Genomic DNA, 24782 nt, shown 5'->3' on the forward strand with positions numbered 1-24782 from the left:
GGGTGGGTATGGAATATGGGATGGAACATGTTGGGTGGGTATGGGATATGAGATGGAACATGTTGGGTGGTTATGGGATATGGGATGGAACATGGAGGGTGGCTATGGGATATGAGATGGAACATGTTGGGTGGCTATGGGATGGAACATGTTGGGTGGGTATGGGATATGAGATGGAACATGTTGGCTGGTTATGGGATATGGGATGGAACATGTTGGGTGGGTATGGGATATGGGATGGAACATGTTGGGTGGGTATGGGATATGGGATGGAACATGTTGGGTGGGTATGGGATATGGGATGGAACATGGTGGGTGGTCTTTGGAAGGAACATGAAATTGGCCTTTAACCACTTTACCACCGGAGGATTTTCCTGCTAAAAGACCAGGGGTTATTTTGCGATTTTTTACTGCGTGATTTTAACGGACAATCGCGCGGTCATGCGACGCTGTACCTAAACGAATTTCACGTCCTTTTTTTCCCACAAACAGAGCTTTCTTTTGGTGGTATTTGATCACCTGTGCGATTTTTTGATCACGCGCTATAAACAAAAAAAGAGCGTAATTTTTGCAAAAACAACAATATTTTTCACTTTTTTTATATGAAATTCCCCCCAAAAAAAATGTAAAAATCAAAATTTTTTAAAATTTTCGGCCAATTTGTTTTACGCTACCTATGTTTGGTAAAAAAAATCGCAAAAAGCGTATTTTGATTGGTTTGCGCAAAAGTTATCGCGTTTACTAACAAAGGGAAAGATTTTTGTCATTTTTGGTGTTTTTTTTTTTAACGAGTAATGGCGGCGATCTGCGATTTTTTTTGCGGTACTGCGACATTGCGGCGGACAGATCGGACCCTTGACTGACATTTTTGACACTTTTGGGGGTACCAGTGACATTACTGCAGTAATCAGTGCTATATATATGCACTGTTACTGCAAAAATGACACTGGCAGGGAAGGGGTTAACAGTATTGGACAGGGAGGGGTTAAGTGTGTCCTAGGGGCGTGATTCTAACTGTGCAGGGACAGGTCTACTAGTGTAAAAACAAAGATCAACAGTTCTACATAGTAGAACTGTTTGATCTTCACTTTTACACAGGGAGAACTGACAGGTGGCTTGTTTACACAAGCCGCTCTGTCTTTCTCCCGCTGTAGCGGCGATCGTAGTGTGACCGGCGGACATCGGGTCCGCCAGTCACACTCCCGCACTCCTCCGTGAACGAGCCGAGGCGGGCGCGCGCCTCGGCGGGCGCGCGCCCGCCCGCTATTGGCTCTGGAAGGAGTGACAGGCGAGCGACGTAGACCTACGTCACTCTGCCTGGCCGGGGCCGACTGCCGCAGTAAATATACTGTGCGCAGTCGGCAAGCGGTTAAATCTTAGCCTTACCTGTCTCAGAAAGCTGGGAGGAGAGATTGAGGGGCTATCCAGTTGCCTTTTGGGATCAGAAAGGATTTTTTTTCCTGTTAGAGTCAAATAGATCACACTTTATAAGGGTTTTCACCTTCTTCTGGATCATCTGTGGGTTTAACCATCTAAACATGCAAGGGATTTCATTTATTTCTTTTTTTGGCCTTTGGTTTAACTTTATGTGTGTGTATCTTTTTTCAGCCTGACCAATTATGTAAGTAGGTAACTATGTCCATCATAACTAACCTGTTCGTTGGCGCCATCCAGTTCCCGATCTTCCTGCAGGACAGGTGCAGCTCCAACTATATCCGCTGCTATCCCGTTAATGGAAGCCTCCTGATATAACTGAGCCATGGTCAGGACCACTGAACCTCCTCCTATAAAAGAGAACTACCAGTTTAAAAAATAAAATCAGCGTACTTGTAGGTACAAGTGCACTCACAAGGTTAACTACCAGTTTAAAAACTAAAATCAGCGTACTTGAAGGTACAAGTGCACTCACAAGGTTAACTACCAGTTTAAAAAATAAAATCAAAGTTAAAAAAGGCCTCATGCATAAATAATTATATTTATATTTCTAGCAATGTATTTCTTTGACACTTGTATATTTGTATTGCCATAAATACACTTGGGTAACCCTGTACATGGCCTATGCCTACATGACTAGTTCACTTAGTATCCTTACTGCCAGGTTCACTTTAAATGCAAATACAGACTTGGGCGATCTTCTTCATTAAGTATATTGAAAAAAAAAAAAAGAAGATTTTGGTTCCTCTCTGAAATGTGAACTGACATTTCTAAAATTAGAAATTTTTAGGACAGCAAATTTTCTCCACTTCCACATTACTAAAAGTGTTAGTTCTCCAGCATGTCCCTGCAGCCAAACTTCTGAGATATAAAAGAGAGACACCTTTTAGCATAGGCATGTCTAACCTGCGGCCCGGGGGCCGCATGCGGCCCAGAACCGCAGACAATGCGGCCCACTGCCCCCTGACCATTTTTAATTTTTTTTTGCTGGGGAGGAAGGAAGTCAAGTCGGGGGCAGAGCCACAGTGGCTTCCAACTGACTGTAGGCAGAGGCTGCCTTTGAGGGGAGGAGGGGGGGCAAGCGCTGCCGGATTACAAACAGAGCGGGGATCTCCTGATTACCCGGCGGACGCTGTCATATGAAGCCCTGCCTCCTGGACTGGCTTTTATGATAGACAGCACATTGGTGACGTCTATCATAGGAGCCAGTCCAGGAGGCAGGACTTCGTATCACAGCGGTCGCTGTCAGAGTTCCCTGCTCTGTGTAATCCAGCAGCTCTATCTCTTCATTGCAGACTGCATTGGATGGGCACGAACTGGTGAGGCTGCATTGGATGGGCACGAACTGGTGAGGCTGCATTGGATGGGCACGAACTGGTGAGGCTGCATTGGATGGGCACGAACTGGTGAGGCTGCATTGGATGGGCACGAACTGGTGAGGCTGCATTGGATGGGCACGAACTGGTGAGGCTGCATTGGATGGGCACGAACTGGTGAGGCTGCATTGGATGGGCATGAACTGGTGAGGCTGCATTGGATGGGCACGAACTGGTGAAGCTGCATTGGATGGGCACGCACTAGACTGCAAGTTCCGTGCGATCTCCCGGTTGCTGCGGGAGACTTAGGATGTCTGCAGTCAGTGACAGAGCCGCTACTTCCTGTATAGTTCCGGCTCTGTCACAGGCGAAGTGATATGAAATGCACCCCTCCTTCGCCTGTGACAGGAGCCATACAGGAAGCAGCAGCTCTGCTCTCTACTGCAGCCGCTGCTTCCTCTAGCGGGTTGTGGCACGAACCACAGCATCGAGATGCCAACATGGTAGCTAGATGTCTGTCACTTGGACATTTCAAAAAGTTGCTGTGAGAATAAAAAAAAAGTAAACAGTGTAATGTAAAAGATTGGGGTGTCAGCATTGTGCCACACAGTGCACACCAGCGCCGAACCTTTAGTGACTTTAGCTGGCCATAAAAATACTGCAGCGTACGCATCTATGCGCCTGACAGAAATGGGCCTTTATCCATGGGGCCGCATATGTGTATACCTGTGTATGAGCTGAGAGTCCCGAACCTCATGCCTATGATCAGGAAGCCTGGTTCCCAACTACCTGATCGCTGTGATCAGGGCCGGCCCTACCATGGGTCCCGCTGGGTCCACTGGACCCAGGCAGCACTTTGAGAGGGGCAGCAAACTGACGCCCAAGATTTTTTTCCAGCAGTTTTGTGTGTGACAACTGCCCCCCTGGGCTGCTCCACTGCCCTGTAAAAAGGCCGCCCTGCTGCCCTCAACACACAAACTCATAGTCAAGGACGTAACTACAGGGGTTGCAGGGGATGCAATTGCAACCGGGCCCCATGCTCCAGGTGGCCTGTGTGGCTCCCCTGTACACCTGGATAGGAGGGGCGGCGGGGGCAGCATGTAGAGAAATCACTGTCCTCCTTTTTCCTCCTGTAGGAGGAAAATGGAGGAGACTGGTTCCTCTGTATGCTGCCCCCGCCACTCCTCCTATCCAGTTCACTTGTGTTCTGCTGTCTCTGGGCCCCTGTGTTCTCCCCTGGTTCCCCCCCCCCCCACTGTGCTGCCCCCCCCCCCCCCCCCCACTGTGCTCCCTCTCCTCCCCTGCTGGCTGCTGCAGGGGATGTGTCACAATAGAGAACCAGGAAGGGGTCGGTAAATATGTAATTTACCAGCTCCTTCCTTTTCTGAATGGACAGAGTCATAGTCAGTGACATTGTAAATAAATAAAATAAAATGATAATAAATAATACAATTAAAATACCAAAAAATAAAAACTACTGACACCAGTGGGTGAACTTCCAGGATTGCAAAGGTCACACTTGCGACCGGGCCTTGGCATTCCACCACTGCCGGAGGCCCCAAGATGGCAGGAAGGCGGCACACTGCAGAACTTGTGATAGGGTCCAACGAGAGTAAAGGGCCCCAGGATCAGTGGGAAGAGCCCCAGGTTTGTAGGGAAGGGTCCCGGTCAGGGGTCCGGGGGGGCCCTTCATGGTTTCTTGCATCGGGGCACTGAAGGTTCTAGTTACGCCTCTGCTCATAGTTGCCAGGCGCAAGGGTGCTCACACACAGTCTAACACCGGCTGTTAAACACCTGAGCACACATGAAGAGCTCAGGTGTGTGTACTGCCGGGGCAGGGTACTTACGGGAGACAGAGAGCAAAGATCCCTTTCCCATTGTCGCCACCAGCAGTCGATGTTCGGGCGCAGCTTGCATTTCTATTGGGTGGAACTGGAGGAGTAGATGCGGCTGACCTCGTGCCCGGCCCACCTTCTTCAGCCCAGTCCCTTTGATGGGCGTGATTTTTTTGGGGGGGGGGAGCAGCATTTCATTCTTGGACCCAGGCAGCACAATGTCTCGGGCCAGCCCTGGCTGTGATAGCCTATGATTGGCTATGACAGATATCCCTGTGTATTTTCTCCTCTTGAATGGAAACAAATGATATATTGTATCTTTTTCTCCTTCCTTGAGGAGAAACATATAAACAAAGCTGTGTATGTTAAAAAATAATACTATTAATAATAATAATATGAATAAATAAGGAAAAATAAGATAGAGCTGGGTTTGATCTAGCTCAGTGTGAGGGTTAGAGTTAAAGTCAAGGTTAGGGCCGATGGTCAAGGTGTAAAGCTGGGGTCAGAGTCGGTGTATTTTAGGTAGGTTAAAAAACAAAACAAAATGAGCACTATTGTTTCTGAGGCCTACTACGGCTACAAATAACACACACATACAGTGCATCAGGAAAGTATTCACAGCACTTCACTTTTTCCACATTTTATGTTACAGCCTTATTCCAAAATGGATTACATTAATTATTTAACCACTTCCCGCCCACCCTATAGGCAATTGACGGCAGGAAGGTGGTTACATTATCCTGACCCTGCGTCATATGATGTCGCGCAGGACAATGCACCCTGCGCGCCCCCAGGGGGGCACGCGAAGAGCGGCGATCGGTGCTGCGGTGTCTCACTCTGACACCCTGCATCTCCGATTTCGGTAAAGAGCCTACTGACGTAGGCTCTTTACCATGTGACCAGCTGTGTCCAATCACAGCTGGCCACATAGTAAACAGGAAGAGCCGTTGATCAGACTTTCCTCAGTTCGTGCCTGACAGGCACGAGTAGAGGAGAGCCGATCCTGACAGGGGGGGTCTTTGCTGGTAATCAGAGCATTGATTACCAGTGCAGACCCTTGGGGGGGGGGGTGCCACTAGAACCACCAGGGATGCCCACCCATGACCACCAGGGATGCCCACCCATGACCCCAGGGATGCCCACCCATGACCCCAGGGATGCCCACCCATGACCCCAGGGATGCCCACCATGGCCACCAGAATGGCAGTCAGGGCTCAGGGAGCCTGCCAGTGGTGCCCTACCCATCAGTGCTGCACCCCATGCCATCTATCAGTGATGCCCATCAGTGCCCATCATTGCCATCAGTGCCGCCCACCAGTGCCGCGTATCAGTGCCCACCAATGCTGCATATCAGTGCTACCTATCAGTGCCACATATCAGTGCCAATCAGTGCCGCCTATCAGTGCCCATCAATGCTGCATATCAGTGCCGCCTATCAGTGCCCATCAGTGCTGCATATTAGTGCCACCCCATCAGAGCCTCCTCATCAATGCCTGTCAGTGCGGTCTCATCAGTGCAGGAAAAAAATTATCTATTTGCAAAATTTTATAACAAACAAAAAGAACTTTTTTTTTTTTTTTTTTAAACTTTTTGGTCTTTTTTTATTTGTGTAGCTTTCAAAAGAAAGCTCTATTTGTGGGAAAAAAATATGACATAAATTTGGTTTAGGTGCAGTGTTGCATGACCGCGCAATTGTCATTCAAAATGCAACAGCGCTAAAAGGTGAAAATTGGCCTGGGCAGGAAGGGGGAAAAGTGCCCGGTATCGAAGTGGTTAACTCAAAATTCTACAAACAATTTCCCATAATGACAACGTGAAAGAAGTTTATTTGAATTTTTTGAAAATGTATTAAAAAAAAAAAAAAATGAAATAAGCCCCATGTACATAAGTAATCACAGCCTTCGCTCAATACTTTGTTGAAGCACCTTTGGCACCAAATACAGCCCCAGGTCTTTCGGAGTATGATGCTACAAGCTTGGCACACCTATTTTTGGGAAGTTTTTCCCATTCTTCTTTGCAGGACCTCTCAAGCTCCATCAGGTTGGATGAGGAGCATTGGTGCACAGCCATTTTCAGATCTCTCCAGAGATGTTCAATCAGGTTCAAGTCTGGGCTCTGGCTGGGCCAGTCAAGGACATTCACAGAGTTGTCCCTTAGCCACTCCTTTGTTATCTTTGCTGTGTGCTTGGGGTTGTTGTCCTGTTAGAAGATGAACCTTCGCCCGAGTCTGGAGTCCAGAGTGCTCTGGAGCAGGTTTTCATCAAGTATGTCTCTGTACATTGTTCCATTCATCTTTCCCTCGATCCTGACTAGTCTCCCAGTTCCTACTGCTGAAAAACATCCCTACAGCATGGTGCTGCCACCACCATGCTTTACAGTAGAGATGGTATTGGCCAGGTGATGAGCGGTGCCTGGTTTCCTGCAGACATGACGCTTGCTATTCAGGCCAAAGAGTTCAATCTTTGTTTCTTCAGACCAGAGAATTTTGTTTCTCATGGTCTGAGAGTCCTCCGGGTGACTTTTGGCAAACTCCAGGTGGGCTGTCATGCGCCTTTTACTGAGGAGTGGCTTCCACCTGGCCACTCTACCATACAGGCCTGATTGGTGGAGTGCTGCAGAGATGGTTGTTCTTCTGGAAGGTTCTCCTCTTTCCACAGAGAAATGCTGGAGCTCTGTCAGAGTGACCATCGGGTTCTTGGTCACCTCCCTGACTAAGGACCTTCTCCCCCCAATCAATCAGTTTGGCTGGGCGGCCCGCTCTAGGAAGAGTCCTGGTGGTTCCAAACTTCTTCCATTTATGGATGATGGAGGCAACTGTGCTCATTACTGCAGAAATTTTTCTGTAAGCTTCCCCAGATCTCTGCCTCAATACAATCCTGTCTCGGAGGTCAACAGCCAACTCCTTGGACTTCATTGCTTGGTTTGTGCTCTGACATGCACTGGTAACCGTGGGACCTTATATAGAGAGGTGCGTGCCTTTCCAAATCATGTCCAATCAACTGAATTTACCACAGGTGGACTCCAAACAAGTTGTAGAAACATCTCAAGTATGATCAGTGGAAAAAGGATGCACCAGTGCCTAATTTTTGAGTGTAATGGCAAAGGCTGTCAATAGTTATGTACATGGGATTTTTTTGTTTTTTTATTTTTAATAAATTTGCAAAGATTTCAAACAAAATTCTTTCACGTCGTCATTATGGGGTATTTTTTGCAGAATTTTGAGGAAAATAATGAATTTATTCCATTTTGGAATAAGGCTGTAACAGAACAAAATATGGAAAAAGTGAAGCGCTGTGAATACTTTCCGGATGCACTGTATGTGGTATCGCTGTCTTCTTCAGGGGCAGGAGAAGGTATTTTGGGTTGTCCTTTGGTAACAGCAAGAAATATACAGCTACATTTTTAACCACTTAAGCCCCGGAAGATTTTACCCCCATTCCGACCAGGGGGTTTTTTGCGATTTTTTACTGCGTGACTTTAACGGACAATTGCGCGGTCGTGCGACACTGTACCTAAACAAATTTGACGTCCTTTTTTTCCCACAAACAGAGCTTTCTTTTGGTGGTATTTGATCACCTGTGCGATTTTTACTTTTTGCGCTATAAACAAAAAAAGAGCATAAATTTTGCAAAAATAACAATATTTTTCACATTTTTTTTATATAAAATTCCCCCCAAAAAATGTAAAAATCAAAATTTTTTAACATTTTTGGCCAATTTGTTTTCTGCTACATATGTTTGGTAAAAAAAAAAAAAAAAAAAAAAAAAAAAATCGCAAAAAGCGTATTTTGATTGGTTTGCGCAAAAGTTATCGCGTTTACTAACTAAGGAATTTTTGTTTTTTGGTGTTTTTTTTTAACGCGTAATGGCGGCGATCTGCGATTTTTTTTGCGGTACTGTGACATTGCGGCGGACAGATCGGACCCTTGACTGACATTTTTGACACTTTTGGGGTTACCAGTGACATTACTGCAGTAATCAGTGCTATACATATGCACTGTTACTGTAAAAATGACACTGGCAGGGAAGGGGTTAACTTTATTGGGGAGGGAGGGGTTAAGTGTGTCCCTAGGGGCGTGCTTTCTACTGTGATTGGCTGTGGCTACTAGTGTAGGAACAGTGATCAACGGTCCTACATAGTAGAACCGTCTGATCACTGTTTCTACACAGGGGAGAATGACAGGCGGCTTGTTTACATCAGCCGCCTGCCTTTCTCCCTCTGCACCGACGATCGCCGAGTGACCGGCGGACATCGGGTCCGCCGGTCACACGAACTAACTTCCCTGTGAACGAGCCGCGGTGGGAGCGCGCCTCAGCGGGCGCGCGCTCGCCCGCTATTGGCTCACAAGGAAGTGACAGGCAAGTGACGTACCGATACGGGGCTGACCGCCACAGTATATAGTCGTGCGGCGGTCGGCAACCGGTTAAACGTATATTTTTTTTTATTGTTTTGTGTCAGTTTTCCTTTGATAATAAAAAAATGGAATCTATCCATTAATATTTACCACCAAATTGAAACCCAATTTCTCCCCCCCCCAAAAAAAAGTGGTATAATCCACCTAGATACGCTTAGTAGTTGCGATGATATGTACAGTTTTACTAACGCATACTAAAGTTGCAAAACTGTAATAACCACTTGCTGACCAGGTCGGCTCTGTCCCGTAAAAGGACGTACCTGTACGTCGCTTCACGGGACCGCTAGCTGGGGCGCGCGCCCATTCGCCGCAGGGGAAGCTAATCAGCAGGTCCAGCGGCCGCGATTGCCGCTGGTCACCCGTGATCCCTCCCCGTTGAGACAGAACAGCGGTCTGTCGTTGTAAACACAGATGTAATGAACACAGAGATCCTGTGTTCCTCTTATTTAGAAACATGGGTCTCTGTGTTCATGCAGCAAGCCCATCCCCCATACAGTTAGAAAGCACCTCCTAGGGACACATTTAACCCTTCGATCGCCCCCTGGTGTTAACCCCTTCCCTGCCAGCAACAGTGCATATTTATATTCTGTATATTTTTATATTATTTTTATTTATGTATTTTATATATTATATTCTGTAGTAATGTCACTGGTCCCCCCAAAAGTGTCAAAAATGTCAGTTAGGGGTCCGATCTGTCCGCCGCAACGTCGCAGTCCGGCAAAATATTGCAGATCGCCGCCATTACTAGTAAAAAAAAAAAAAATAAGATTAGATTGTACGCTCCTTGAGGGCAGGGACTGATGTGAATGTGTAATGTATATGTAAAGCGCTGCGAAAATTGACAGCGCTATACAAGTACCTGAAATAAAAAAATAAATAAATAAATAAAAATGACATAAATATCTTTCCCCTGTTTGTAGATGCGATAACTTTTGTGCAAACCAAGCAATACAGGCATACCCCGCTTTTAAGTACACAATGGGACCAGAGCATGTATGTAAAATGAAAATGTAATTAAAGTAAAGCAATACCTTTTGTCATTTCCTAGGCAAGCTGGCTGGCCACAAATATGATATGTTGTAGTCCTGGGTCCCCTCTCGGTGCTCCCTAAGTTTGGTATCCCTGTCACTTATGGTTTGGGAGTAGTGCCATGTCAAGCTGACCAAGATTTCCCATAGACGCCAATGTTAAAAACTAGGAGTAATGCCATGCCAAGCTGACCAGGCTGTGTCCGTACTCGCGAGTGTTCGTAAAAAGAGTGTACTTAAAACGGGGTATGCCTGTATACACTTATTGGGATTTTTTTTTAACCAACTTATTCAGATTTTTTTTTACCAAAAATATGTAGCAGAAAACAAATTGGCCTAAAATGATAAAAAAAAAAAAAAAAAAAATGTGATTTATTAATTTTTTGAATTGGTAATGTTATATAGAATTAAAAAATATTGTTTTTTTTTTTTTCAGAATTGTCGCTCTTTTTTTGTTTATAGAGAAAAAATTAAAAATCGCAGGAGGAGCACAAATACCAGCACAAGAAAGCTCTATTTGTGGGGGAAAAAAAAAAAAAAAAAGGATGTCAATTGTATTTGGGTACAGCGTCACACGACCGCGCAATGGTCAGTTAAAGTAACGCAGTGCCGAATCGCAAAAAATGGCCTGGTCATTAAGGGGGGTAAATCCTTCCGGTCCGGAAGTGGTTAAAGCATTAACCACTTGCCGACCGCCGCACGACTATCTACGGCGGCGGTCAGCCCCTCACAGGCAAAGTGACGTAGGTCTACGTCGCTCGCCTGTGAGGGTTTAGGGAGCGAGCGCGCGCCGCCGGAGGCGCGCTCCCGCTCCCGCGTGGTCACGGACCCCCCCGCGCGTGTGACCGGCGGACCCGATCGCCGCCGGCCACTCTGCGATCGGCGGGGGAGAGGGAGAATGTCAGGCAGCTTGTGTAAACAAGCTGCCTGTCATTCTCCTCTCTGTATGAGAGATGATCACATGGATCTACTATGTAGATCCATTGATCACTCTGCATACAGTTGAAGCCACAGCCAATCACAGTTAGAATCACGCCCCTAGGGACACACACAGCCCCTCCCTCTCAAATAAAGTTAACCCCTTCACTACCAGTGTATTTTTACAGTAACAGTGCATATATATAGCACTGATTACTGTAGAAATGTCACTGGTAACCCCAAAAGTGTCAAAAATGTCAGTCAAGGGTCCGATCTGTCCGCCGCAATGTCGCAGTACCGCAAAAAAAATCGCAGATCGCCGCCATTACGCGTTAAAAAAAAAAACAACAAAAATGACAGAAATCTTTCCCTTTGTTAGTAAACGCAATACCTTTTGCGCAAACCAATCAAAATACGCTTTTTGCGATTTTTTTTACCAAACATAGGTAGCATAAAACAAATTGGCCGAAAATATAAAAAAATTTTGATTTTTACATTTTTTTTGGGGGGAATTTCATATAAAAAAAAGGGAAAAATATTGCTATTTTTGCAAAATTTACGCTCTTTTTTTGTTTATAGCGCGTGATCAAAAAATCGCACAGGTGATCAAATACCGCCAAAAGAAAGCTCTGTTTGTGGGAAAAAAAGGACGCCAAATTCGTTTAGGTACAGTGTCGCACGACCGCGCAATTGTCCGTTAAAGTCACGCAGTGCCGAATCGCAAAATACCCTCTGGTCGTTTAGCAGCCAAATCCTCCGGGGCTTAAGTGGTTAAGTATGGTTTTACTTTCAATATGAAAGGGTTTAGATTGTAAGCTCTTCTGAGCAGGGCCCTAATCCTCTTGTATTTTATTGTATTGTATATGTACTGTCTCCCTCTAATATTGTAAAGCGCTGTGTAAACTGCTGGCGCTATAGAAATCCTTAATAATAATAATAATAATAATAATGATAATAATAATAATGATAATAATAATAATGATAACAATAATAATGATAATAATAATAATGATAATAATAATAACAATAATAATGATAATAATGATAACAATAATAATGATAATGATAATGATAATAATAATGATAATAATGATAATAATAATGATAATGATAATAATGATAATAATAATAATGATAATAATGATAATAATAATAATAATAATAATAATAATAATAATAATAAAAATAATGATAATAATAATGATAATGATAATAATGATAATAATAATAATGATAATAATAATGATAATGATAATAATAATAATAATAATAATAATAATGATAATGATAATAATGATAATAATAATAATGATAATAATAATAATGATAATAATGATAATAATAATAATGATAATAATAATGATAATAATGATAATGATAACAATAATGATAATAATAATAATGATAATAATAATGATAATAATAATAATGATAATAATAAAATGAATAAATATTAGACAACAAACTGTTCGGCCATCTGGCTGTTCCAGGGCTCTGTAACCCCATAGGTGCCATTCCATTCACACAGGCATTCACAAAGCTGCGATTATAGGACGCTTCTAAAAGGCATGTAAATGCATATGAGGATTTTTTATTTATTTTTTCTTAACATGGAAGGCTTCACGGACTTGCGTGTCATCCTTGCGCAGGGGCCATGCTAATCTTCTCCGTATCGTTCCAACTCTAGTATATGTCCTCCTGAAGCGAGGACCATATGATGATTTTTAGGCCCCTTTCACACTTGTGTGACTGGTCATGCGATTTGGGACTGCAAAAATCGCACGACAAGTCGTTCTCCATTATTTCCAATGAGCCCCATTCATATCTGTGCGACTTGAAGTCGCACCGACTTCAAAGTAGTCCCTGCACTACTTTTGGCATGATTTTGATGCGTTTTGAGGAAAAGACATTATAAGCCCAGTCAAACTCGGTAAAATCGTGCGACTTTGAAGTCGCACAAGTGTGAAAGGGGCTTTAATGGTGTAATTCAGACGCGTTTGGTTGAGCTATTTTTAGGTAAGGGGCAGATGAGATTCTCTGAACAGTCTAAACGCATGTAAAGACAGGCACGCTGAAATGCAGGAAAAATTGATCGGGGTGAGTCCCGGTTCACGCATATGCGAAGCGGCAACCCTGCGAATTCACTGCGGGTTCCCGCATCGCTTTCAAATCGCAGGCAGTTCACACAGCCATATGCGAATTGCTGGGGGTGTCAATACAAAGTTAACAACACCCCCAAATCAGTTTGCATACCGCAGTGCGACCTGTCAGTTCAGACATGAATCGGATCCCAAAAAAGGGTCCTGTGCGTGTTTTGTCCGAATGCAATGCGAATTCAGCTGTACAATCTGTATGGCTGAATTTCGCATTGCACAGACATCGCATGTGATTTGCAGAGCAGTGCGCTCCGAATCACATGTGATGTCTGTCATCGCACTTCTACATTTAAAATAATTGAAGTACCGGTTTACACTGGTACGATACGGGAATCCTGCGTATCCACTGTGGGTACCCGCATCGCACCCAACTCGCAGCCATATGTGAACTGCTGGGAGTGTCAATACAAAGTTAACGACACCCCCCCCCCCCCCCACCCCCAGATCAGTTCTCATATCGCAGTGCGAACTGTCAGTTTGGACAGGATAATTATATACACTCGATAGAATGTATTCTTCGCGCCTAGGATCGACTAAGGGGTGGGATGGGGTTAATTCTAAGGGGGAGCAGCAGCTATAATATGTGTGAGTATGAATGAATAAATAAACCCCAAGGTAATTTGGGATTCAATAGCGCTTGCTAGTAGGAATTAAACAATGAATGTTCTATAAGCCAGAATGTCACTAAAAAATCACTAAAAATACATTATTAAAAATTAATAAAATACATAAATAGTATACCCAATAAATATGCAGTACTAAATCAATAAAGTATCATAAAGGTGCATAGTAGTGCCAAATATAGTCCAATAAAAGTTCATATGTGACTTGGTGAAGATCGATTGTACTTCAGTGCAAAACAAAGTGCAAGTGCTCAGTGCTGGATCCTCCAATGGTCCGATGACCAATCGAGTGAGGTGACTTTAACCACTTTACCGCTGAGTACCGTAGTACTACTGCGGCAAAGTGGTTCGTTATCGTCTGATGACGTAGACCTACGTCGGCAGACACTCCCCTTGTGGGCGGCGCGCGCGCGCCGCCGGAGGCTCGCTCCCGCTGTTTTCAGTCACAGCGGGAGTCGGGTCAGGGGAGGAGCAGCGGCGATCGCCTCTGCTCTTCCCCGATCGTCGGGGAATCGAGTCTGGAGATCCGCCCGCTTGTGTAAACACAAGCGGGCGGATCTCCCAAGTGACAGGCAGGGTCAGATTGCAGGGTTCAGCATAGCTGAACATGCGATCTGTCCCTGTGTCACTCAGTCACCTCCCCCCACACACGTCAGTAAGCACCAGGCATACATTAACCCATCCCTCTCCAATAAAATTAACCCCTTCCCTGCCAGTGTCATTTTTACAGTAACAGTGCATATATATAGCACTGATTACTGCAGTAATGTCACTGGTAACCCCAAAAGTGTCAAAAATGTCAGTCAAGGGTCCGATCTGTCCGCCGCAATGTCACAGTCCCGCAAAAAAAAAAAAAAAAAAAAAATCGCAGATCGCCGCCATTACGCGTTAAAAAAAAAAACACCAAAAATGACAGAAATCTTTCCCTTAGTTAGTAAACGCAAAAACTTTTGCGCAAACCAATCAAAATACGCTTATTGTGAATTTTTTTACCAAACATAGGTAGCAGAAAACAAATTGGCCAAAAATGTAAAAAAATTTAGATTTTTACATTTTTTTGGGGGGAATTTCATATAAAAAAAAATGTGAAAAATATTGTTGTTTTTTCAAAATTTACGCTCTTTTTTTGTTTATAGCGCAAAAAGTAAAAATCGCACAGGTGATCAAATACCACCAAAAAAAAGCTCTGTTTGTGGGAAAAAAAAGGACGTAAATTTAGTTTGGGTACGGCGTCGCACGACCGCGCAATTGTCAGTTAAAGTCGCACAGCGCCGAATCGCAAAAAGTGGCCCAGACGTAAGACAGCAAAATGCTCTAGTGGTAAAGTGGTTAAGACAAGTAAGATGTGAGCTTACCAGAAATAGTGGGTCTAAGTTAACTTACGGCAAAAAGACGAATAAAGCTTGATGGCCCTCCTGGCCTCAGATGCGGTACCTGCTGGGCTTATCCTCCACCGACCGAGGTCCCCTCCTGGGCAAACGATATCCTCCAGGTCCGTTTAGGGAAAAAAATAAAGATGCTCCAGATGGTGTAGTACCGTTTTAAAAAGGTTTTAATGGAGTAAAGAGTAAAATATTATTATATAAAAAAAAAGAGTAAAATATACACGCAGAGTATAATAAAATCATAAACCGCACCCGCTAGTATGAAGTCTGTAGCGTGGAGAGCGGTAGCTACTGGACTGCGTTCCAGCTAACTTCCGGGTAGGCGGCGTGCGTTCCACCTAGCTGGAACGCAGTCCGGTAGCTACCGCTCTCCACGCTACAGACTTCATACTAGCGGGTGCGGTTTATGATTTTATTATACTCTGCGTGTATATTTGACTCTTTACTCCATTAAAACCCCTCGGTCGGTGGGGGATAAGCCCAGCAGGTACCGCATCTGAGGCCAGGAGGGCCATCAAGCTTTATTGGTCTTTTTGCCGTAAGGTAACTTAGACCCACTATTTCTGGTAAGCTCACATCTTACTTGTCTTAAAGCGGAGTTCCGGGCACAGAAATCATTTTTCAACAAACATACCCCCGGGACAGTCAGGGCTAGCACATTCCACAATGGCTAGCCTCTGATCTGTCCCGGTTCGCACTTACCTTTTAGAAGAAATACTTACTTATAAAATTTCTTCCACAGCGTTTCCATCTCTCTTGTGGGCAGCTGAAGCCGGCGCGGTCCTCTTCTGTGTCTTCTTCCGCGTCTTCTTGTCCCAGAATGCGCCTGCACCGGCCCCTCTCGTCACTTCCGGTGCGGCGCCGCATTCCTCCACAGCTTCTGGGCATGCCCAGAAGCTGTTTAGCAGGGGAATGCGGCGTCGCCCGGAAGTGACGAGCGGGGCCGGTGCCGTCGCATTGATTCCTGGGAGCGATGACGTTCAGCTCCCAGGAACCAGTGCAAGCCCGGAAGTGACGGCGGAGCTGCGGCACAGAGGGAGGAAGTGAAGACTAGGTGAGTATATTCGATCTTCAATTACAAGGTTAGTAAGTAAATAAAAAAAAAAAACCTAACTATCCAATTCCTTTTCAGGTGAAGGGGAACAAGGGGACGGGCACAAAAAAAAAAATATCGATTTTGTGCCCGGAACTCTGCTTTAAAGTCACCTCACTCGATTGGTCATCGGACCATTGGAGGATCCAGCACTGAGCACTTGCACTTTGTTTTGCACTGAAGTACAATCGATCTTCACCAAGTCACATATGAACTTTTATTGGACTATATTTGGCACTACTATGCACCTTTATGATACTTTATTGATTTAGTACTGCATATTTATTGGGTATACTATTTATGTATTTTATTATTTTTTAATAATGTATTTTTAGTGATTTTTTTGTGACATTCTGGCTTATAGAACATTCCTTGTTTAATTCCTACTAGCAAGCGCTATTCAATCCCAAATTACCTTGGGGTTTATTTATTCAGTTTGGACAGGAATCGGATCGCATAGATGTGAACACCCTTGTGATTTGATTCTGGTGCGGACTAAAAAAAGGGTCCTGTGCGACTTTGGTCCGAATGCGATGCAAATTCAGCCATTCGCATTGCACAGACATTGCATGTGATTTGCGCAGCAGTGCGCTGCGAATCACATGCGATGTCTGACATTGCATATGTGTGAACCGGCGCGAATATAGGAGGCTAGCGTAAATGTAGCCTTAATTACCAGCAGCTTACGTTGTCTGTCACCCCCCCCCCCCATTATCACACTGCACGCAGCTCCCCCCCCCCCATTATCACACTGCACACAGCTCCCCCCCAAAATCCAGAGCGGCCATTGATCAGATAGGTACGGTACCTGGATTCAATCAGAGGTCTCCGGGGCTGGTGGAAATGTTGGTCTTCATACGACTACGGCTTCCTTGTACTGAAAGAGGAAACCAGAGCATAGGAGGAGGAGGGTGCGAGGAGGAGGAGTGGGAAATCCCTACACTTCTATGACTACAACACTGCAGGGCTGATTTACTTTCACTTCCCTGCTGCAGTTCCTCTTTTCTCTGTCCGCTGAAGTAAGGAGTGGTTGGAGAAAAGTTATTTTTTTATTAACGATTGGCCACAATAAAATATATAATCTCAAATTAAAGCAGCCTTTCTCCATTACCCTTCATACCACAGACTTACGATTAAGCCTCTTGCACACGCGACTCCTGCTTGAGAATCTACTTTTTTTTTTTTTTAATGCATTTGCGCATATTTTTGCACATATGCGTTCGCGCAATTTTGCTCGCATGTGTGCATTTTACGTATTCTCGTGTTCTTGTATTGTGCATTATGTAAATAGCCATTTGCGCACATTTTTGCATTCTCGCGCATGGAGGCGTAAAATACTGACCAAAAACTGAAGAATGCACGGCGCTTGGCACATAACAGTTAATGGGCTGTATTTAACCACTTAAGCCCCGGAAGATTTTACCCCCTTCCTGACCAGGGCCTAGTTTGCGATTCGGCACTGCGTGACTTTAACGGACAATTGCGCGGTCGTGCGACGCTGTAGTATAAAAGAATGGTCTTTTTTGTGGAAAAATATACAGTGTATATACCACATGCCAAGGATAAAATACCAGATGGATGTATAAATAAATAAATAGAGAAGTCTAAGGCTACATTCACACCTGAGCGTAGCGTTTTTCGCGCGGTTTTTACCGCGATTTTTGCGGCGGTTTTTACCGCGATTTTACCACGATTTTTACCGCGATTTTTGTGCAGGCGTTTTTAGATTGAATAGAGATCAATGGAAAACGCCTGTAATCTGCCCAAAAAGAAGCTCATGTACTTTTTTGAGCGTTGGGCGTTTTGTATACAGCGTCAAAACGCTCAGATGTGAACAGGGGCCATTGAAATGAATAGGATTTGTCTTGTTGGGCGTTTTGAGAGCTGATCCTAGAGCAGAAAAACGCCCCAAAAACGCCCCAAAACGCCTAGATGTGAACGGAGCCTAATAAGTATATATAAAGTTGGAGAATTTCTAATAAATAAAGATAGGAGAATTTCGCTGTACCCAAATAAAATTGACGTCCTTTTTTTCCCACAAACAGAGCTTTCTTTTGGTGGTATTTGATCACCTCTGCGATTTTTTGATCATGCGCTATAAACAAAAAAAAGAGCGACAATTTTGCAAAAATTACAATATTTTTCACATTTTTTTATATGAAATTCCCCAAAAAAAAAATGTAAAAATCAACATTTTTAACATTTTAGGCCAATTTGTTTTCTGCTACCTATGTTTGGTAAAAAAAAAAATCACAATAAGCGTATTTTGATTGGTTTGCGCAAAAGTTATCGCGTTTACTAACTAAGGGAAAGATTTTTGTCATTTTTGTTGTTTTTTTTTTTTTTTAACGAGTAATGGCGGCGATCTGCGATTTTTTTTTTTTTTGCGGGACTGCGACATTGCGGTGGACAGATCGGACCCCTGACTGACATTTTTGACACTTTTGGGGTTACCAGTGACATTACTACAGTAATCAGTGCTATACATATGCACTGTTACTGTAAAAATGACACTGGCAGGGAAGGGGTTAACTTTATTGGAGAGGGAGGGGTTAAGTGTGTCCCTAGGGGCGTGCTTCTTACTGTGCAGGGATGTGGCTTTTCATGTAACAGCAGAGATCTATGATCCTACATAGCAGGACCGTATGATCTCTGCTGTTACACAGGGGAGAATGATAGGCGGCTGTGTTTACATTAGCCGCCTGCCTTTCTCCCTCTGTAACTGACAATCGTGAGTGACGGGCAGGCAACGGGTCCGCCGGTCACACGCGCGGGGATCAGAGTGAGTGAGCAGGGGCGGGAGCGCGCCTCTGGCGGCGCGGGCTCGCAGGCGAGTGACGTACCCAGACGTCACTTTGCCTGCACAGGGCTGACCGCTGCAGTATATGTACTTGTGGCGGTCGGCAACCAGTTAAGCTTAGTTAAAAAAAAAAAGCTTTCCAGTCTGCAGTGTGCAAGAGGCCAGTTATTTCCAAGTCTCGGGGAACCCCTGCTAAACCCATATATCAGAACACATAGCTGAGCCTACACACCCCTAGAAAATGTAGACTATAGGCAAACGGGGATATATGGGGTTTTTAAAGGTGCCACTACCTGTACACAGAAAGAGAATTCAAAATAACATTAAAAAAAAAATAATAATAATAATAATTTTATACAAAATATAAAAACATGTAGAAAAATAATTGAATTACATGTGCTATGTAGTTATTCTATTTCACTCCACATGTTTCGCTATTATTAGGCTTCTTCAGGAGCTTTATTATGGTCTGCACATGAGAACACTACAAGGAAAAAATATTGATCATTAATCAGAAATAGATATGTCAATTACATAAAAAATTATCACATTTGAATTTGAGTCTTGGTGTATTTGATTTACATGTGCTAAGAAGTTATTCTATTTCACTCTACATGTTTCGCTATGATTTAGCTTCTTCAGGAGTTTTATTATGGTCTGCACATGAGAACACTACAAGAATAAATATTTATCATTAATCACCAATAGATATGTCATCTACATTTTTGAATTTGAGTCTTGGTGTATTTGATTTACATGTGCTATGTAGTTATTCCATTTCACTCCACTCCACATGTTTCGCTATTATTTAGCTTCTTCAGGAGTTTTATTATGGTCTGCAAATGAGAACACTACAAGAAAAAATATTGATCATTAATCAGAAATAGATATGTCAATTGTATAGAAAATGATCACATTTGAATTTGAGTCTTGGTGTATTTGATTTACATGTGCTATGGAGTTATTCTATTTTACTCTACATGTTTCACTATGATTTAGCTTCTTCAGGAGTTTTATTATGGTCTGCACATGAGAACACTACAAGAATAAATATTCATCATTAATCAGAAATAGAAGTCAATTACATAGAAAATTATCACATTTGAATTTGAGTCTCCTCCCAGGTGTTACCTTTCTTGGTATGTTGGTATCTTCCCCACTACACCTTGAGTCAATCTATCAGTGTAAGCATCGTTTAAAGCAGTAGTATACTCCACTTTTTAACTTTTACCTACAGGTAAGCCTATAATAAGGCTTACCTGTAGGTAAAATTAATATATCCTAAACCTGCATGGTTTAGGAGATATTCACCCTGCATGCAGCCCCTGCCCTGACACCAGCGGCGCATGCGCTCTGAAGGTCCGGCGTATCTTGCTGGACCTGCAGAGCTCCTTGCTGGAAAGTGAACTCCCGGCTGACGCAATCGCGGCTCCGGCCACTCACAGCGGCAGAGACGCCGAGGGAACATGTCAGCTCCCTCAGGGGTGTCCGGGCGACCGTGTGGGGGCTTCGTTCTAAGGTAAGTATTTCATATTGTGCTAGTATGCGATGCATACTAGCACATTATGACATTGTCCTGCAGGTTTTTTGTTTTTTTTTACACAGGGGATACAACCGCTTTAATGTGTGGTTTGAGAACTTAGATTCAAATGTGATCATTTGGTATGCAATTGACATATCTATTTGTGATTAATGATAAATATTTTTTCTTGTAGTGTTCTCATGTGCAGTCCATCATAAAACTCCTGAAGAAGCTAAATCATAGCAAAACATGTAAAAACATGTATAAAAAAAGTCGATTTACATGTGCTATGCAGTTAATTTATTTCACTCCACGTTTCACTAGGATTTAGCTTCTTCAGGAGTTTTATTATGGACTGAACATGAGAACATACAAGAAAAAAACATTGATCATTAATCAGAAATATATGTCAATTACATACAAAATTATCACATTTGAATCTAAGTTCTCAAACCACACACTAAACAATGCTTACACTGATAGGTCCCTGGGATGGAGTATAGGTCCTACAAATGTATATGCAGTATGCAATGGGTTAACCAGCAGAAATACTTGGGACACTGATAGATTGACTCAAGGTGTATTGGGGAAGATATCAGCATATCATAGGGAGAGATAAGCCAAGAATGGTAACGCCTGGGAGGAGGCTCAAATTCAAATGTGATAATTTTCTATGTAGATGACATATCTATTTGTGATTAATGATAAATATTTATTCTTGTAGTGTTCTCATGTGCAGACCATAATAAAACTCCTAAAGAAGCTAAATCATAGTGAAACATGTGGAGTGAAATGGAATAACTGCATAGCACGTGTAAATCAAATACACCAAGACTCAAATTCAAAAATGATAATTTTCTATGTAGATGACATATCTATTTGTGATTAATGATAAATATTTATTCTTGTAGTGTTCTCATATGCAGACCATAATAAAACTCCTAAAAAAGCTAAATCATAGCGAAACATGTAGAGTGAAATGGAACAACCGCATAGCACGTGTAAATCAAATACACCAAGACTCAAATTCAAAAATGATAATTTTCTATGTAGATGACATATCTATTGGTGATTAATGATAAATATTTATTCTTGTAGTGTTCTCATGCGCAGACCATAATAAAACTCCTGAAGAAGCTAAATCATAGCGAAACATGTAAAGTGAAATGGAATAAGTGCATAGCACATGTAAATCAATTCTTTTTAAACATGTTTTTATATTTTGTATAAATAATTTTTTTTAATGTTATATTGAAATCTTCTTTTTGTCTAGTGACACCTTAAAAACCCTGTATATCCCCATTCGCCTATTCTTTTCTAAAATCAACTGCGGGTTGGTGGGGTTGGTGGGGAAAAATGCCCCTTATGTTCATGGCCAGTTGGAATAATGCCCCTCTTACATTGATGGTCAGTAAGAAGAATTCTCCCTTACAGGGGTGGTTATTTGGAAAAATACCACCCCCCCCCCCCCCACAGCAGTGGCGAGTAGAAAGAATGCCCCTCTGGTCAGGTGGGAAAATGCCCTCCTGCCCTTACAGTGAAAGCCAGTTGGAAGAATGCCCCCCTTACAGTGGAGGTCAGTTGGAAGAATGCCCCTCTTATATTGGTGTTTAGTTGGAAGAATGCACCTCTTACGGTGGTAGTCTGTTATAAGACTGCCCCTCTTATGGTGATGGTCCATTGAAAGAATGCCCCCATTACAGTATTGGCCAGTTGCAAGAATGCCCCCATTACAGTGGTGGCCATTTGGAAAAATGCCCCTCATACATTGGTAGTCAGCTGAACAATTCCCCCTTTACAGTGGAGGTCAGTTAGAAAAAATGCCCTTCTTACAGTGGTGGTCAATTGGAAAATGTCACAGTGGAATTCAGTTGGAAAAAATGCCCCCCTTACAGTAGAGGTCAGTTGGAAGAATGTCCCTCTTTTATATTGGTGCTCAGTAGGAAGAATGCACCCCTTACAATTGTGGTCAGCTGGAAGACTGCACCCCCCATTGGTGGTCCATTAAAAATATGCCCCCATTACAATGATGAACAGTTGGAAGAATGCCCTCATTACAGTGGTGACCAGCTGGAAGAATACCCCTTATATAGTGGTGGTCAGTTGGAAAAATGCCCCCCTTACAGTGGAGGTCAGTTGAAAAATACCCCCTTACAGTGGAGGTCAGTTGGAAAAATGCCCCCCCCCCCCAGCGGAGGTCAGTTATGCCCCCCCCCTTACAGTTGTGGTATTTGAAGAATGCCCCCTTACAATGGTGGTCAGATCGAACCATGCCACCCTTACAGTGGAGGTCAGTTGCAAGCATGCCCCTTCTCTTATATTGGTGCTCATTTGGAAGAATGCACCCATTACAGTGGTGGCCAACTGGAAGAATACCCCTCATATATTGATGGTCAGTTTGAAGAATGCCCCCCTAACATTGGTGATCTGTTAGAAATATGTCCCCATTACCATGATGGCCAGTTGGAAGAATGCCCCCATTACAGTGGTGGCCAGCTGGAAGAATACCCTGATATATTGATGGTGGTTTGAAGAATGCCCCCCTAACATTGGTGATCTGTTAGAAATATGCCCCCATTACCATGATGGCCAGTTGGAAGAATGCCCCCATTACAGTGGTGGCCAGCTGGAAGAATACCCTGATATATTGATGGTCGTTTGAAGAATGCCCCCCTAACATTGGTGATCTGTTAGAAATATGCCCCCATTACCATGATGGCCAGTTGGAAGAATGCCCCCATTACAGTGGTGGCCAGCTGGAAGAATACCCTGATATATTGATGGTCGTTTGAAGAATGCCCCCCTAACATTGGTGATCTGTTAGAAATATGCCCCCATTACCATGATGGCCAGTTGGAAGAATGCCCCCATTACAGTAGTGGCCACCTGGAAGAATACCCCTCATCGATTGGTGGTCGTTTGAAGAATGCCCCCTAACATTGGTGATCTGTTAGAAATATGCCCCCATTCCCATGATGGCCAGTTGGAAGAATGCCCCCCTAACATTGATGATTTGTGAGAAATATGTCCCCATTACCATGATGGCCAGTTGGAAGAATGCCCCCATTACAGTAGTGGCCAGCTGGAAGAATACCCCTCATCGATTGGTGGTCGTTTGAAGAATGCCCCCTAACATTGGTGATCTGTTAGAAATATGCCCCCATTCCCATGATGGCCAGTTGGAAGAATGCCCCCCTAACATTGATGATTTGTGAGAAATATGTCCCCATTACCATGATGGCCAGTTGGAAGAATGCCCCCATTACAGTGGTGGCCAGCTGGAAGAATACCCCTCATCTATTGGTGGTCCGTTTGAAGAATGCCCCCCTAACATTGGTGATCTGTTAGAAATATGCCCCCATTACCATGTTGGCCAGTTGTAAGAATGCCCCCATTACTGTGGTGGCCAGCAGAAAGACTACCCCTCATATATTGGTGGACAGTTGAAAGAATGCCCCTTACAGTGGTCAGCCTCATGGAAATATGGATTGACTCTTTAAAAAGAAAACTCTACAGCAGAATGGATATATTTAACTGATCCAACTAGCTTGTACACCAGGGGCACACATTGACCTAAATTCCACAAACTCTAACAATAGTGCGCTGTGAAGACATTCATTTTATCCAATCAGAATCTTAGAATTTGTACACTTTATTTCACTGATACTACAATGCGGCACAAAGAGAAACCATTCATAATACAAAGAAGATAAAAGGAGACACCCAAACAGATCTATTACTTTCTCCTGCCAAATAGCTACTTTTGCAAAGTAGCAAAGGGGACCTAATTAAAACCCAACTATTAGTAAAATCAAAGATCTAGATGGTTGGCTGTGCATACATGATATGACTGACTAACAAAAGCCCTGATTCATCAATCTGCACCTTAAACAGGGCTTGAGGTTTCTGTGTTGCTGTTGGAGATTTCCCCTCACTTCCTGTCTGAAGAAACGTCATCAGCGGCAGAAATGTTTGGACAGGAAGTGAGGGTAAATCTCTCTAAAGCTTACAAACATATTACATTCTGATTGTACAACCACCTTTAGACAGTGGCGTTTGGTGCTCCATCGGTCATGGGGGCGGCAGACGGACCTGGCCATGGAGTCCCCCCCCCCTCCCCATCACTCCAGAGTCCAGTCCACACCATATCCCCCCCCCCCCCCCTCCCGGGCGCCAGTTCACTTACCCTGTTCTTCCGGACTGACGGTAGGCAACGGCTTCCCCCTCAGTCTCCTCCATGTCCCCTCTCGGCGGCTGT

At 43.7% G+C, this 24782-nt stretch overlaps 1 protein-coding gene across 1 annotated transcript in view; it reads right to left on the reverse strand.

Moving 5' to 3' along the window:
• UNC93B1 (unc-93 homolog B1, TLR signaling regulator) overlaps positions 1 to 17066 on the reverse strand; it is an 82109-nt gene extending 65043 nt beyond the window's left edge. The window contains exons 1-2 of the mRNA XM_082266738.1: positions 17011 to 17066; positions 1654 to 1784 (exon numbers count right to left, since the gene is read on the reverse strand). Coding sequence (XP_082122864.1) covers positions 1654 to 1761 — 108 coding nt within the window. The 5' untranslated portion in view covers positions 1762 to 1784; positions 17011 to 17066. The remainder of the gene's footprint in view (positions 1 to 1653; positions 1785 to 17010) is intronic.
• Positions 17067 to 24782: the final 7716 nt, after the last annotated feature.

This window comes from Pelophylax lessonae, assembly GCF_965119305.1.
Source record: "Pelophylax lessonae genome assembly, chromosome: 9".
Lineage (NCBI taxonomy): Eukaryota > Metazoa > Chordata > Amphibia > Anura > Ranidae > Pelophylax > Pelophylax lessonae.